A 17,176-nucleotide genomic window follows, 5' to 3' on the forward strand; every position below is an offset into this window, starting at 1 on the left:
GGAATCTGGCCTAGCTGTGAAGATAATTCCATCTGTCTTGACTCAGTAAAGCTTCTGTTAAACCATAACTGGTTATGGACTCTCCTTTCACTAACTAGCCATTGGAATAGTGGAGATACTGTTCGTGTGGTTCCGGTACCAAAAACCACTCTGGCGTCATGAACACTAGGGGTTAATAACATCTTGCCTCAGGGGTTAATACCATCTGGCCCAACCACCTACACCGCTACACCCATGGTCCTGCCATACACCAGTGGTCCACCACACATAGCTATTAATCTAGCTACCTGATGTCCTACCTAGCTACCTGGCTACATACCTACAAAGCTATTTACCTAGATTCCTGGCTACCAACCTGCTACATAGCTACTTTCCTGGCTACCTTCCTAGATACCTACCAACATAGCTACCTGCATGGCTACCTACCTAGTTGCCTACTACTCATTTACCTACCTACCTGCTAATTTTCCTACATACCTGGCTACCTACCTACATAGCTACCTACCTACTTATAAAACATTATTTTTTTCTACTTATCCACATCTAATTGGCAGCACTCCTGTTCCTTCGCTCCTCTGCCCTTCTGCAGCCTGTTTGATAAAATGGTATCATCACACATGCTGGTGCCAGTAAGTGAAAGTACTGCACCAGTCCTTGCTTCTTGTAGGTTGCAGGCATGAAGCTGCAGCACTTTTATGATAAAAAACAACCTGACCCTGTCTATGTGCCTCCACCCCCTCACTGACTGCTCTACATTTCTCCCTCACACAGTCCACTCCTCCTTTCCTCTGTTTCCTGGTTATCCTCCTCCACAGCAGCAGGATACTTTTGTCCTTTTCACTTCTATGTCCCCTTAGAGCCAGCCTGGCCATGTGACCTGAGGATCAGATGACGCCTATGTTATCAGACCTACCAGTCAGGACCTGCCCACTGGCAATGCAATACAAAGCTGAGCCTCACTCAGTTGAACTTTGTTGCTCTGCGGGCAGCACGTCTCTCCAGCACCATGGCTGTGCTCATATTCCTTCTGCAGTTCCTTGCAGCTGTCATCTTTCTTCCTCTTCACATCCTTAGTTATCTTGGCCTCTGGGATCCGTTTGTTAAGAAATTGTTTCCTCACTTCCTTACCAGATTCACAGAATCGTACAACAAACTGATGGATGATGAGAAAAGAAAACTCTTCAAAAACATGTCAGACTTTTCAGGCCCCTCCAAAGAACTCAGGCTCTTAGAGCTTGGCTGTGGCACAGGTGCCAACTTCAAGCATTACCCAAGTGGCTGCAAAGTGACCTGCCTGGATATCAACCCAAATTTCCAGAACTTCCTGAGCGAAAGCCAAGCTAAAAATGAGCATCTTATATACGAGAGCTTCGTGGTAGCCTCTGCTGACAACATGACATCTGTGGCTGACAGCTCTATGGATGTGGTTGTGTGCACTTTGCTGGCTTGTTCTGTGCCTAACATACCGGCTGTACTGAAGGAAGTCAAGAGGGTTCTTCGGAAGGTGAGTGCTGTTTTATATCAGCATTGGAGTTATGTTCTCATAAATGTAAAATGTATATAAGCACTTTAAAAACTGCATGGAAACTTGAATTGTGTGCAGTGAAAGAGTTAATAGTAGTCGGTAAGATCTTACAGCTAAAATTCAGTCACTTTAAAGGGTTATCTCAAGATTAAAGTTGACCACTAACTAATGGGTGGGGGTCTGAACTCCCACTGTGACCTCCACCAATCACAACAACTGAAGTCCCTCGTATCTCGAGTGAATGGATGCTCTGCCCCTAGACGTCTTTTCCCCTATTAAAAAGATGTATAGAGGATATACTGCCGGCATTGGGCAACCATGGTCGTGACGTCAAGCCATGCCCCCTCTAGACCCATTCTGACTTGTGTGTAGGGAACCCCTTATCCATCATGCTGGCTGATTGGGGTCCTGCGGTGGTCCTGATCAGAATCCCCCCAACTGATCGGAACCCCCCAACTAACTGGCACCAGTAATTTACCTACTTTAAGTCCTGCGATTAAAGGGTTAATAGCCTTGCAGCCAGGATTGTCGCTGCAGGCTATTAGCTGTCGATACCAGCAGGGGGTCGTCAGAATCCACTGCAAGGCCGGTTTCCACCCAGGAGGTACCCATACATCACGCAGAAAGAAGGGATTAACTTCTTCTTTAACCAATCCTTGTTAGAACAACTTTTGTCATTTTTCTACTGCATGGCACACATACATTTAGCTCACGGACAAATGCCCTTCACCCAGTGGCCATTTTGTTATGTATCCCATTTTCCTGTAGCTACCAAGTCGCAGTCTAAATATGTGCGACTTTTTCACGACTTGCTTTAGAGGATTTTTAGAACATGATGCATTCTACTCTATTTTAGACAGAAAAATGACTTGGTACTGAATTTATCAAAAGTTACTTTTCGTCGAAAAGTCGCATTGGCCGAAAGTACGCCGAAATGTCAGACCATGCTGGAGCAGGTTTAAATACTGTCTAAACCAGAGATCCCGAAGTCCGTGCGCAGAATTTATGAAGAGCCTTGCGACTTTTGATAAATTAAGCGCACAATAGACCGGCCTAACCCTCTGTAGGTTGGTCTATATTGATGCGGGAAATAGACAACTTTGATAAATCTCCCCCATAGTGTCCTATAAGGTGCCAGGCCTCCTGGCTTGCCTCAACATCATGAACCCCAGGAAATGGGCTGTGTCTAGGCAAAGAGTCTCTAAGTTCACGTTCTAATGCATCCAACAGGCCCTGTGGAATGGTGCAGCGCAAAGATATTTCCTCCACAAAGGGGCACCTGGGGCAGTACTTCGTCTTGTGGCAGGTGACAGGCATGCATGAATGACCTTAAGGACAATCCTCCATGAGCCATCAATGACAAGTCCTTTTGCCCATTGGTTAACCTGGCAGTAGCCACATAAGTCCAAATATTCTCTGTGATGGTCACAGGGAGCCCTGGAATGAGCTCCATCAAGTCCTTAGCTTTGATAAGCCATCAATAGGTAAAATGCAAAATCCAAAGGGTCTTCGCGCAGTCCGTCCAGTAAATCACAATTCGTGATATAAGAAGTTCAGTTTATTAGGAAGCCAAACACAGACGCGTTTCAAGGCCTAAAACAGCCTCTTTCTCAATGTTACAGATGGCTTCATACAAACAGTAAAAGACAGTGTGCTTTTATGTCTAAAAGGGTACTGATTGTCTGATGTCAGCTCTCCTGCCGGAAACGCAGGAGAGTGACGTGTAGTGTAAACAGTATCGGGTGCTGAGTTAGAGAAATGTTACTAAAAACATGTATGAAAATACTAAAATTAAAAGTAATACAGTGATTAACTAGATCCCCCGCACCTCTCACAGTTGTCCTTGTGCCAGGGATACTAATATAATGCATGTTTCGTTCCATGGGGCACACGGAACGCGCTGTCAGCTCAAAGCTGTCAGCGCTTCTCTTGTATGGGAGCCGTCGGGCAGTGTAGCCTAGCAACCAGAGACGCTAGACTTCGCGCATGCGGGCGGGGTGAATAAACAGTCTCCCTGGTCATAGACATGCTCGTAGTGTAACCAGGTAAGATCGTGGTATTGGGGCAGGATAGATTCTGCTGTTGGATAGTAATTAGGAGGTTGACGGTATATGGATAGAACTGTGTTTCATACTTTGTTCCGTGATAAGCACAGAGCGCGCTGTCAGCTCTATATCTTATGTCAGAGTCATGGGACAGTAACCGGGCAACCAGAGACGCCAGACTATGCGCATGCGTGCGGACTGAATAAATAACTCTCATGGACAAATTTTCAGTGCAGTCAGGTAAGGTTTATGGTGTTGCAATGAACAGAAAAAAGTTATGGGATTTAAATATATGAGTGAATAGTTATTGAAAACAGGAGGTTGTAAAAATAATGAAAGGAAATAGATGTACAATTTAAGAGGGAAAGCAGTGTAATTGGAATTCTCTATGTCATGAGTGACATCTCAGATTATTGGTGGTACATGGAAAGCAGACGACCAATGTGATACTGTTAAATAGTTGACCAATGTGATGCGTTGACACCTTTGAGCTGACAGCCCGTTCTGTGCGCCCCACGGAACGAACATGCATTATATTAGTATCCCTGGCACAATGACAACTGTGAGAGGTGCAGGGGATCTAGTTAATCACTGTATTACTTTTAATTTTAGTATTTTCATACATGTTTTTAATAACATTTCTCTAACTCAGCACCTGATACTGTTTACACTACATGTCACTCTCCTGCGTTTCCGGCAGGAGAGCTGACGTCAGACAATCAGTACCCATTTGTTTTTAGCGCCCTTTTAGACATAAAAGCACACTGTCTTTTACTCTTTGTATGAAGCCATCTTTAACATTGAGAAAGAGGCTGTTTTAGGCCTCGAAACGCGTCTGTTTGTGTTTGACATCCTAATAAACTGAACTTCTTATATCACGAATTGTGATTGACTGCGCCAAGACCCTTTGGATTTTGCATTTTACCCATTGATGTCTCTACAATCGGCCAAGGCTTTCCTGACTGCCGATACCAGGGTGGCTGCACCGTCACCATAGGCTATACAGGTGGTTGTGTCTGGCACACAACCACAAAAGGTGAGCAAGATTGCCCCTACTACCTTACCTGCACTTAAGAATATACTCACCTCTTAAGGACTACTATCCCATGAGAAGGTCTGCTGTTTTTTTTATCTTTGTATAGACATATAGCTTTGATAAGCGTGTTTTGGGGTATTTGCACCTGATCTGGCTTGGCAGGTGAGAGGCATATCAAGATAGGTCAGAGGAGTATTGGTTTTCTTAAGGTGAGCATCTTGGTATGTGGAGATTTTTAAGACATTTAGCACTCTACTGGGAATTTTGGGAAAAAATATGGAAAGCCGCTCATTTATATGCCACCTTGTCAGATGGAACTACCTGGGTGTAAGTGCATCGCTCCCCATGGAGTCTTATGTCTTATCTATAGTTGTGAAAGCTTCTAAGCTTAATTCAGGGTGTTGACTGGTTACTTTCCAAAACATGCCACTACTTGCTATTCATGGAAAAGGAGTGTGGAGAGGAAGTTCATACAGTAATACTTCCAATTTATTAAAAAAAAAAAAAAAATACATCTATTTATATAAAACTCAACGTGTATGTGTGTATGTATGTTCCACAAAAACTTCCAAACGGCTAAAGGTACTGTATTAAAATTAAACTTGGCACACATGTTACTTATATGTCAGCAACAAACATAGGATAGGTGATTTAACCCTTACTCACCCCCATTTGCCAGGGGCGGGGTTTATGTTTAAAGTCCCATACAAGTCTATGGAAAATATATGTTACTGCATAACTTCCAAACGGCTGGAGATATTTCGATAATACTTGGTTACATGTTACTTATATGTCCACTTAAAATATAGGATAGTTAATTTAACCCTTAACTACCCACATTTGTGAGGGTCAGGGTTTTTGTTTAAAGTCCCATGCAAATCAATGGGAAATGTATGTTCTCACAGAACTTCTGTACGGCTGGAGATATTTCAATACCTGGTACACATATTACAGGTCGGGATATGAGGACGGGATGGGAGGTCGAGATAGGAGGTCAAGATAGGAGGACGGGATGGTCGGGATAGGAGGATGGGATATGAGGTCGGGATAGGAGGTCGGGATAGGAGGCTGGGATAGGAGGTTGAGATAGGAGGTCAGGATAGGAGGTCGGCATAGGAGGGGGAGATAGGAAGACGGGATAGGGGGTTGAGATAGGAGGACGGGATAGAAGGACGGGATAGCAGGTCCAGATAGGAGGTCCAGATAGGAGGACAGGATGGTCGGGATAGGAGGTCTGGATATGAGGACGGTATATGAGGACGGGATATGAGGACGGGATATGAGGACGGGATAGGAGGTGGAGATAGGAGGTGGAGATAGGAGGTCGAGATGGGAGGTCGGGATAGGAGGTCGGCATAGGAGGTGGAGATAGGAGGACGGGATAGGGGGTTGAGATAGGAGGACGGGATAGGGGGTTGAGATAGGAGGACGGGATAGGAGGTCGAGATAGGAGGATGGGATAGGAGGTCGAGATAGGAGGATGGGATAGGAGGTCGAGATAGGAGGTCTAGATAGGAGGATGGGATAGGAGGACGGGATAGGAGGTCGGGGTATGAGGAAGGGATATGAGGACGGGATATGGGGTTGGGATATGACAACAATATATGGGGATTTGAAGTCAAAAGCTTCCTCCTTTGTTGATTTTCCTCCCCAACAGGGATGAGGAAGGAAAAACCAGGCAACGCCGGGTACTCAGCTAGTATATCTATATATATAAAACTCAACGTGTGTGTGTATGTATGTATGTATGTATGTATGTATTTTCCACAAAAACTTTCTAACGGCTAAAGATATTAACATGAAACTTGGTACACATGTTACTTATATGTCAACAACAAACATAGGATATGTAATTTAACCCTTACTCACCCCCATTTGCCAGGGGCGGGGCTTATGTTTAAAGTCCCATGCAAGTCAATGGGAAATATATGTTACTGCATAACTTCCAAACGGCTGGAGATATTTCGACAATACTTGGTCACATGTTACTTATATGTCCACTTAAAATATAGGATAGTTAATTTAACCCTTAACTACCCCCATTTGTGAGGGTCAGGGTTTTTCTTTTAAAGTCCCATGCAAATCAATGGGAAATGTATGTTCCCATATAATTTCCGTAAGGCTGGAGCTATTTCATTACCTGGTACACATATTATGAGTCGGGATATGAGGACGTGATGGGAGGTTGGGATAGGAGGTCGAGATAGGAGGTCGGGATAAGAGGTTGGGATAGGAGGTCGAGATAGGAGGACGGGATAGGAGGTCAAGATAGGAGGTCGAGATTTGAGGACGGGAAAGGAGGTCGGCATAGGAGGTCAGGATAAGAGGACGGGATAGGAGGTCGAGATAGGAGGTCAAGATAGGAGGACGGGATAGGAGGTCGGGATAGGAGGCCGGGATAGGAGGTCAGGATAGGAGGTCAGGATAGGAGCTCAAGATTGGAGGATGGGATAGGAGGTCAGGATAGGAGGTCGGGATAGGAGGTCGGGATAGGAGGATGAGATAGGAGGTCAAGATAGGAGGTGGAGATATGAGGACGGGAAAGGAGGTCGGGATAGGAGGTCGGGATAGGAGGACGGGATAGTAGGTTGAAATAGGAGGTTGAGATGGGAGGACGGGATAGGAGGCCGGGATAGGAGGTCAGGATAGGAGGTCAGGATAGGAGCTTGAGATTGGAGGATGGGATAGGAGGTCGGGATAGGAGGTCGAGATAGGAGGACGGGCTAGGAGGATGGGATAGGAGGACGGGATAGGAGGTCGGAATAGGAGGACGGGATAGGAGGATGGTATAGGAAGTCGGGACAGGAGGTCGAGATAAGTGGACAGGATAGGAGGTCAGGATGTGGGGTTGGGATATGACAACAATATATGAGGACTGCATATGAAGTCAAAAGCTTCCTCCTTTGTTTATTTTCCTCCCCAAAAAGGATTAGGAAGGAAAAGCCGGGCAATGCCGGGTACTCAGCTAGTATATATATATATATATATATATATATATATATATATATATACTAAAGACTCCTAGGACTGTAAAATAACAAAGAATACTCTCTGTAACGACGGCGGTTGCTATCGTGTACCATCTACTTCTGCCTACCTTGGCCGAACAGCTCGCTCAGCTCCTCCTCCTCGTTGCAGGCTCTGGAATGTGACTTCCGCACGGACTCATTCAGCATCTGTCTCTGGTGCATCTAGTAGGGGCTGCACAAAGCCTGACAGGAAAGTACCAGGGGTCAGGCGAGATACGGAGTCACAAAACAGGCAGAAGTCTGGAACACAGAATCAGCAGATAATCAGCAGAACCTTCGCTATGGAAAACCACAATATTGCTCAGACACGGAAGGCAGGGTGGAGTGTGCTTAAATAGGTACTGCTGATCAGGGATTGGAGAGGGAGTGGATTCAGAGGCTGACACGAACCCTGGTACTGACCTCGAACTGCTAGACTACGCCTTTACCTGGTAGACTACGCCTTTTCCTGCTATTGAGCTAAAAACACCACCAGCACCTGTGCTACTCAGCTCTGCTATTCCTTGCTCCAGCTCTGCTACACCATCTGCTTGGTCAGTGTCTATAGGCCCTGCTGCTGTACTACTCCACTCAGCCTCAGCCAGCCCCATCCACTTGCAAACACAGGTCCTTTCCATTAAGGATCTCCCAGCCTGTTAGGCCAGCTACCACTTCACCAGGACCACTCTTGTGTAGCAACCTGGTATCTCCCTGCAGCTAAGACCAGTTTCTGCACCCGGAGTGGGATAAAGGGTGAAAACCAGGGAGATACTTAAACTTCGTTCACAAGTTTGGCTCAAAGCCAAAGCGGTGGGTGGCACAGCGGGTCCATACCCGTTGGGGCGTTACACTCTCTCTTCTCCTGTTCCAGCACTCTGGTCCACCTCGCTCGGTCCCTCTGATGCTGCAGTGGGTTGGGCTGTAAAATAAAGTATACTCTCTCTCTCTCTTCTCCTGCTCCAGCACTCTGGTCCACCTCCATTCCTCTGAGGCTGCAGTGTGATAGGGTTGTAAAATAACAAAGCATACTCTCCTCTCCTGCTCCAGCACTCTGGTCCACTTCAGGCCCCCTGAGGCTGCAGTGAGTTAGGGCTGTAAAATAACAAAGAATACTCACTTCTCCTGCTCCAGCACTCTGGTCCACCTCGGTCCCCCTGATGCTGCAGTGAGTTAGGGTTGTAAAATAACAAAACATGCTCTCTTCTCCTGTTCCAGCTCTCTGGTTCACCTCAGTCCCACTGAGGCTGCAGTGGGTTTGGGATGTCATCAGCAGAGCCCGGAAAGAGCATTATCAGGATATGCAGGACAGGCACCAGGGCAGATCGGAGAATCAGTGGCTCAGTAGGACAGATAAGTATGGACCAGTTTTTTTTTTTTTACACCCCCAGCAGGCTGCAGCAATATAAATGTAACTACTTTAACAATAGTTTTTTGCTGTTTTGATAATTCTGCTGAAATATGGATCTACAAAATAGAACAAATATGGGCCTGTGACTTACATGGGGCTAAAAACGGTACCAGATCGGATCCACTGGAGCATGCAGTATATTAATAAATACCTCACCTGCCTAAAAAACATGCATGTATAAAAATGGAAACGTAAGTAAAACCATTAAACTTTATAGTCCCCATATTTTTACTGAAAAAATAGGGAACAGGTAAATACAGCATACATGATTACAATAATGTGGTAAGCATATGTATAAATTAAACAGCAAACCCAACATTTTCAGAGTTTACTTTGCAGTGGTCTATTATGCACTAATATTTCCCAGAGCCTCCCCCACCAATTACTGCTGAGATCCCGCTAGCTCCTAATGCACACAAACAGGCCCCTCCTCTTCCCTGAAATAAAGAGGCAAGACATCAGTTTACACTATTTAAGTGGGTAGGGGTTGGTCACAGCATTTATTTTAAATAAGCATATGAAAACAAACCATATGGGACACAAGTTCTCTGTAAAATTCTGTGCGGTATTGCCCCACCAACTCCATTGTGCAGTTCACCCACCGGACTGACCACATCTTTGCCTTCTCTAAGCACCCACGGTGAATTCACATAAATACACCACAATTGTCAATAAAAGAAAACACATAGAAACAACACATATACAACAGGAAGGGAAGGTGGGACAACCACTGCGACTAAGGGGAACTGAGGGGAAAAGCACGTCAGGGGTACTAAGGGAGGGGGCTAATAGCCCGGGAACACAAACAGTCTACTAGTAACCCACACCTTCCCTAGGAAAGGGGAGGAGAAAGTCAAAGGGGGAGGGGCCTGTCTTAAAGAAGAACCCTTACCCCGGCTTACCAGTAAGGGGGCAGGCTAGTTAAGCACAGCCTGCCCCTTTGAACACAAAAAGGGTACAAAACATTTTGGAATATGCCTTCCATTGTTGGCTGGTTGTTATTCTCAGGTACAGTATTTCCAATTTCAGGTAATATGTTTCTTGTGCAGTGAAGTCTCTGATCTTGTTTTGTATTAAAGTTTGCTACCTTTCAAGTGATTTAGGTCAGTGAGCACACACAATAGGAAACCTTTCAGCATTTCTATGAATCCTGCCTGCTAGCTAATCCAATGTACAAGAAGAAAGTGACAAATACTTATGAAACTTGATCATATTTGAAAATTCTGTGCCTTAGTTATAACAATGTTGGGTATATGTAAATGGGGGTACCACAACCAACTAAACACAAAAACCTCAGGGGCAAAATGTCCGGGATTACAAGCCCCTAATTGGTTGTTACCAATTAGAAACTAAAAGATATTTTTGAGTGCTGTAATATAGATCAACTTTAACAATATACTAGGGAATACAACCCCTAGTATAAGTGTGAGGTAAAGTAGAGTCTTCTGTACTCTGATACAACCCCTAGTATAAGTGTGAGGTAAAGTAGAGTCTGCTGTACTCCCTGCCTTTACTGATTGACATATAGGACTCAGTGTTCAAATCTGAGACGCGTACATCGATCAGTCAAAATACAGAGAAATAGGGATAGGAGGAGGCATGCATGCTGCAGCTCAGCTCAGCCTCCTTGACACTTGAGCTTTGACCATAATATAGAACTGACAGATTCTCTTTAATTATCTCCTTTTCTGCATGCATAGGACTGCATTAATCTGGCCTTTAGTCTAATGATACTTATACAGCTTCCCTGATCTACTGTCTCCTTAATACCCACCTTGCATATTCGGGCCCTCTTTCCCACTGTACCAGTTAGCAATTTAATTAATGTTCATTTTACTTATTATCACATATTATGTAAATAAAATTTTCTGTATGTTAGTGCCCTAGAATTAAAAGGGTACTCCAGTGGAAAACAAATGTCTTCAAAATAATTGTTCTCAGATTGTTAAACAGGTTTGTAAATTGCTTCTATTTAAACATATTAATCTTTCTAGTACTTATCAGCTGCTGTATGATCCAGAGGAAGTTGATGATGAATGCAGCTATTCCTAAAGGAAGGATGGGGGTACAGGTGAGGAGAGACGGGGGAAGGGGGCTATAGGGAGGGCCTGTTAGTGTTGGCCCGTACCTGTTCACCCTACACTAAATCCCTCTGTCTACCCTTTAAACATATTAATCTTGCTAGTACTTATCAGCTGCTGTATGATCCAGAGGAAGTTGAGTTGTTTTTTTCTGTCTGGCCACAGTGCTCTCTGCTGCCACCTCTGTCTGTATCAGGAACTGTCCAGAATAGAAGCAAAACTCCATAGCAAACCTTTTCTGCTCTGGACAGTTCCTGACATGGACAGAGGTGACAGCAGAGAGAACTGTGGTCAGACTGGAAAGAACTACACAACTTCCTCTGGAGCATAAAGCAGCTGCTAAGCACTAGAAGGCTAATGATTTTTAAATAGAAGTACCCCTTTAATAGTATTTTAACTCCCAAAGCTCTGCTTGTTCTAATGGCTGTGGCAAATACAATTTAGCCCTAAAAGAGCTGGGCCTGTAATGCACACAAGCACTGTCACTGTGACTGTATGATCGGTGTAACACTGACACACTGGTATGCTTGGTATATCAACTGGAAGTATACCGGGGCCATGCAGATTCCTAGCGGGAAGCTCAATATCATGATTTAGTGGGCACTGATCCTATATTGTTTATACTGCAGTAGGCTGCCGTCCCTGCAGCTGCCCCATTCCCAACCACACACATACAGCACCAGTCACTTTCAGGACACTCAGACTGACAGAATGAAACAGAAACTGGTGGCTATGGAGTTGTGCTGGGGACCTGCTGTGACTACTATGTAACAATAATTTAACCCCTTTGTCATCTAGTCCGTCATGGTGCCACTCAGGGTGTATAGAGTGGGCTCCTGACTTGAGCCCGCTCCTTTCCTGGTGACCCCCAGCAGATTTCAGTAGCTGTGGCCACAGCCAGCTATTAACCCTTTAGATCGCCACTGTAAAAGCTGACAGTGGCATTTAAAGGGACCTTTAAACAGTCCCATGTGGTCTAGTGGGGTGGATTGCCCCTCCCTCTGTAGAGGTAGCCAGATGGCTTACCTCTCCTCCTGTGTTAGCTGAGCCTCTGTAATTGTGTTGGCTGCAGCTCTGTAATTGATAGAGCCTGCCTGGAGCAGGCTCTTCCATCGGAGTGCAGATTGCAGAGATCAATACAGTTCAATAGAAATGCATTGATCTGTATGAGGAATCTAAGGATTCCTCCTAAAATTCCCATAAGGGGACTAATAAAGTGTAAAAAAAAAAAGTTTAATAAAGGTATAAACAACACACACTAACCAATTAATCCATATTAAAACATGTAAATATAATAAAAATAAACATATTTGGTATAGTGATGAGTGGCATTTGCCATATTCGAATTCGCAATATTTCGTGAATATATAGACAAATATTCATTCTATATTCGCAAATTTTGCGTATTCATTATATTCAGTGGGCAACTTTACTATTGGTTGCTAGGGATGTTGTTGATAACCTCTGACAAGTGTATTTGCATCATTCTAATTGGCCCACAAGTGAAAAGAAGGAATATGCCAATATTCACATATGCAAATATGCGCATATACAAATATGCGCATATGCAAATATGCGCATATGCGGGGAAAAAAGTGAATATTCGTAATTTGGAATATATAGCGAATATATTCGCAATATTCGCGAATTTGCGATAAAAATTCAAAAAGCGAATATTCGCGCCCAACACTTATTTATAAATATATATTGCTGTGATATCACTGGAGTTTACACAGGATGTACCTTCAAGGGTTAATTAACCTCCCCCTCCACGAAGTCCTCAGGTATTTCCAGGTGTGGCTTGATGGTAACCTGTGTAGGAACCAGTAGAAGCGGTGTGTAACCGTAAAACAGACGTTGTTACATTTGTCTGCTCCCTCTCTGTATCCAGACACCTGCTGATGTTTGTAAGTCAATAAAACTGCATTGTATCCACAGTGCCATCTTGTTCATCTTTTGATGCATATTTTCATTGATCTTTCTGCTGTTGGATTGAGCACCGCTGTTGGTGGACTGCCTGTGAGCTGAGTGCACCTGTCGCGTTCTCCTATGCATCTTTGTCCGTGTTGGGCTTGCTAGTGCCGAACCCCCTACTTTTCTTGTTTGCCAACACTAATTTGGTATTGCCATGGTTTGGTATTATCCAAACTATTAAAATATAACATTCATTATTCCATATGGTAAATGAAAAAAAAAATCAAATCCCAGAATTGCACTTTTTAAATCACGTCATATTTCAGAAAAAAATAAAATAAAAAGCAATCAAAAAGTTTGATCAATGCCACAATGGTACCAATAAAAACACTAATATGTTTTAAATTCTGAAGTATAAACTACAAATGTTTTTTTTTATTTTTATTGTAGGGGGGAGCTTTCTACTTCATAGAACATGTGGCCGATGTTGATGAATCCAGCTGGATTTGTTTTTTTCAGAAAGTCCTTAATTCCTCCTGGAAGCTGATATTTGATGGATGTAGCATAAGAAGGACCACATGGAAAGACCTGGAGAATGCTAAATTCTCAGAGATGAACCTGCGTCACATAAATGCCCCCGTACCTATGAAGCTTATTAGGCCTCATATTATTGGATATGCTGTGAAATAAATATATTTTGTATTACTCTACATGTAGTTGCCATATATGATTGTATCCATTTTTCATCTTCTACAATGATTGTATATATCAAATGACCCTTTCACAGTATTGTAATCTGTGGTACCTACTGTAGTATAATAAATATCTGGTTAGAAATGTCAAGTGCTAATAACAGGACTCTTTTATTTGTTATTACATGCATACTTGTGAATGATTAAAAGGTGTTTCAGAGTTTTTAAAGTTGGAAATGTTATCTGTGAAGACTTTACAGTACATCAGAATTAGATATGAGCGAGTCAAGCCTGGCGAGCCAGGTCTCATTCAGAACATTGGGATAAGAGCGGCTCACCGAGCTTTCAAACTTTGCACCCAAATGAAAGGAGAAAGTACTGTGAATACTAAGATGACATCAGGGTAGCTCAGCATACTTTGCATCTAGCAGCAAGATCACATGGACTGGGGTTATTCAATCATTGCAATCGTTTGCCACAAGGATAAGTAGTTTGAGAACAGTCAGCTTTTGGAGTGTGTTGCAGAGGTGGGAGGTGTGGCCGAGCATGGCTACTACAACTCCCACTAGTCAACCACTGCCTGCAGTTCGCTGGCTACTACAACTACAACCAGTCCACTACTTCCTACTGTCTACTACAACTCCCACCACTGCTTCTGTCCACTGGCTACTACCAGTCTGCCACTGCATCCTGTCTGCTGGCTACTACCACTCCCAGCTGTCCACCACTGTTGTCTGTCCGATGGCTATTACAACTGTCACCAGTTCACCACTGCCTGCTGTCCAGTCCGCTGGCTACTACAACTCTCACCAGTCCACCGTCTGCTGGCTAGTACCACACACAGTCCACCACTACCTGCTTTCTGCTGGCTACCAACAATCCACCATCACCCTAGCTGCTGCTACTATCAGCCAGGAATACACATAGATAACCAATGATCCTCAAATGAGTGTTAATCATTATTCATTTTTTTGAAATCATCAGCTCTGTATGGGTAGGCCTAGGTCAGGGGTGATATCACTGAAAAGAGATGGTGTTAAAAAGTGTCCTTCACCAACAAAATCACAGAAAACACTAAAACTTTTATCGTATCTCTTAAAATATATATGCATGTCCACATTACCATCCGGTAAAAATACAAACTGGTCCTATTGTCAACTGTGAACCAACAATTGTGGAAACAATGTTCCAACTGGTAAACAACAATGTCAAAAAGGTGACTAAGTCACCCACAGATAACAGCTGCCAATGCCAGAACAGAAATTAGATGCACAAATATTGTTGTATGATGATGAATGCAACTATTCCTAAAGGAAGGATGGGGGTACCCGTCCCCGCGGCCCGCATACTGTAAGTAAGGGTATGCTCAGGGTCCAGGGGATTAGGGAAACAGGATATGCGCCACTGTTAGGAGGAGGGGGGGTCAGAGAAAAGGGAATATTTAATGAGGGTCTGCAGGGCAAAGCACAGGGGGCATTATATGTGAAGAACACATGACAGGGGGGCCCCCTGTCCTGTGCCCTTCACATATAATGTCCCCTGTGCTGTGCCCCTCACATAATGCCCACTGTGCTGTGCCACACATATAAATTATATGTGTGGGGCACAGCACAGGGGGCATTATATGTGTGGGGCACAGAACAGGGGGCATTATATCATATAATGCCCCCCTGTCCTGTGCCCCTCACATATAGTGCCCCCTGTGCTGTGCCCCACACATATAATGCCCCCTGTGCTGTGCCCCTCACATCTAATGCCCCCTGTGCTGTGCCACACATATAAATTATATGTGAGGGGCACAGCACAGGGGGCATTATATGTGTGGGGCACTGCACAGGGGGGCATTATATGATATAATGCCCCCCTGTCCTGGGCACCTCACATATAATGCCCCCTGTGCTGTGCCTGTCACATATAATGCCCCCTGTGCTGTGCCACACATATAAATTAAATGTGTGGGGCACAGCACAGGGGGCATTATATGTGTGGGGCACAGAACAGGGGGGCATTATATGATATAATGCCCCCTGTTCTGTGCCCCACACTTATAATGCCCCCTGTGCTGTGCCCCTCCCATATATTGCCCCCTGTGCTGTTCCCCTCACATATATTGCCCCCTGTGTATAATTATTGTTAAAATTTCTATTAAGCATGTATTTAGCTCGTGCTAAACATCCAAAAATTTAAGGTCCAAGCCCTGAAGCATCAATAAGCCAAGTAGTTTCTGAAACACACAGTCAGGAGCAGGCATCAGCAGTACACCAGAGGGTTTCATAACCCCTCTACATTGAAAGATCAATATTGAAATTTCTATTAAGCATGTATTTAGCTTGTGCTAAACATCCAAAAATTTAAGGCCCAAGCCCAGAAGCATCAGTAAGCCAAGTAGTTCCTGAAAGACACAGGAGCAGTCAGGAGCAGTCATCAGCAGTATGCCCAAGGGTTTCATAACCCCTTTACATTGAAAGATCAATGTTGAAATTTGTATTAAGCATGTATTTAGCTTGTGCTAAACATCCAAAAATTTAAAGGGGTAAAATTTAAACGCTCGGGTGTACTGCTGATGCCTGCTCCTGACTGCTCCTGTGTCTTTCAGGAATTGCTTGGCTTATTAATGCTTCTTGGCTTGGGCCTTAACCCCTTAAGGACCAGGCCATTTTACACCTTAGGACCAGAGCGTTTTTTGCACATCTGACCACTGTCACTTTAAACATTAATAACTCTGGAATGCTTTTAGTTATCATTCTGATTCCGAGATTGTTTTTTCGTGACATATTCTACTTTAACATTTGTGGTAACTTGCATCCTATCTTGGTGAAAAATCCCAAAATTTGATGAAAAATTTGAAAATTTTGCATTTTTCTAACTTTGAAGCTTTCTGCTTGTAAGGAAAATGGATATTCCAAATAATTTTTTTTTAATTCACATTTCCAATATGTCTACTTTATGTTTGCATCATAAAATTGACGTGTTTTTACTTTTGGAAGACACCAGAGGGCTTCAAAGTTCAGCGGCAATTTTCCAATTTTTCACAAAATTTTGAAACTCGCTTTTTTTCAGGGACCAGTTCAGGTTTGAAGTGGATTTGAAGGGTCTTCATTAGTGTTGCTCGCGAATATTCGCAATTCGAATATTATTCGCGAATATCGCATATTCGCGGATTCGCGAATTTCGCGAATATAGCGCTATATATTCGTAATTACGAATATTCGTTTTTTTTTTTTTTTTTTTCTTCACAATACACATCACAGTGATCATCCCTCTCTGCTTCCAGCTTGTGTGGTGTAAAGAAGGCTCTAATAATACTGTATGAGACTGGCGTGCAAACATTCGCATATGCTAATTTTCGCATATGCGATTATTCGCGTATGTTAACTTTGTATATGCTAATTTTCACATATGTTAATTTTCGCATACGCGAATATTCGCATATGCGAAAATAAAACGAGACTATAAAGAATGTGCGA

The 17,176-nt window shown here is 43.7% G+C and overlaps 1 protein-coding gene across 2 annotated transcripts; it reads left to right on the forward strand.

Annotated features, from left to right (window-relative positions):
- The first annotated feature begins 806 nt into the window (after positions 1–806).
- On the forward strand, positions 807–13,913 carry LOC130358839 (N6-adenosine-methyltransferase TMT1A-like). Of its 2 annotated transcripts, none has more exons than XM_056562707.1 (2): positions 807–1,504; positions 13,537–13,913. In XM_056562707.1, exons 1-2 carry the CDS (start codon positions 1,007–1,009, stop codon positions 13,705–13,707), a joined length of 669 nt encoding a protein of 222 aa, XP_056418682.1. In that variant the 5' UTR covers positions 807–1,006; the 3' UTR covers positions 13,708–13,913. The 2 variants fall into 2 exon arrangements, with proteins under 2 accessions (XP_056418682.1, XP_056418681.1); XM_056562706.1 differs by having other exon boundaries at positions 812–1,504; positions 13,468–13,906.
- Positions 13,914–17,176: the final 3,263 nt, after the last annotated feature.

Source organism: Hyla sarda, chromosome 2 (assembly GCF_029499605.1).
Source record: "Hyla sarda isolate aHylSar1 chromosome 2, aHylSar1.hap1, whole genome shotgun sequence".
Taxonomy (NCBI): domain Eukaryota; kingdom Metazoa; phylum Chordata; class Amphibia; order Anura; family Hylidae; genus Hyla; species Hyla sarda.

What these genes read in the sequence shown, in the direction of transcription:
- LOC130358839 (XM_056562706.1), top strand. Translation starts at nt 1,007, where the DNA reads ATGGCTGTGCTCATATTCCTTCTGCAGTTCCTTGCAGCTGTCATCTTT. An exon ending in TCAAGAGGGTTCTTCGGAAG is followed by an intron (nt 1,505 to 13,467) that starts GTGAGTGCTGTT and finishes TTTTTATTGTAG; the next exon opens with GGGGGAGCTTTCTACTTCAT.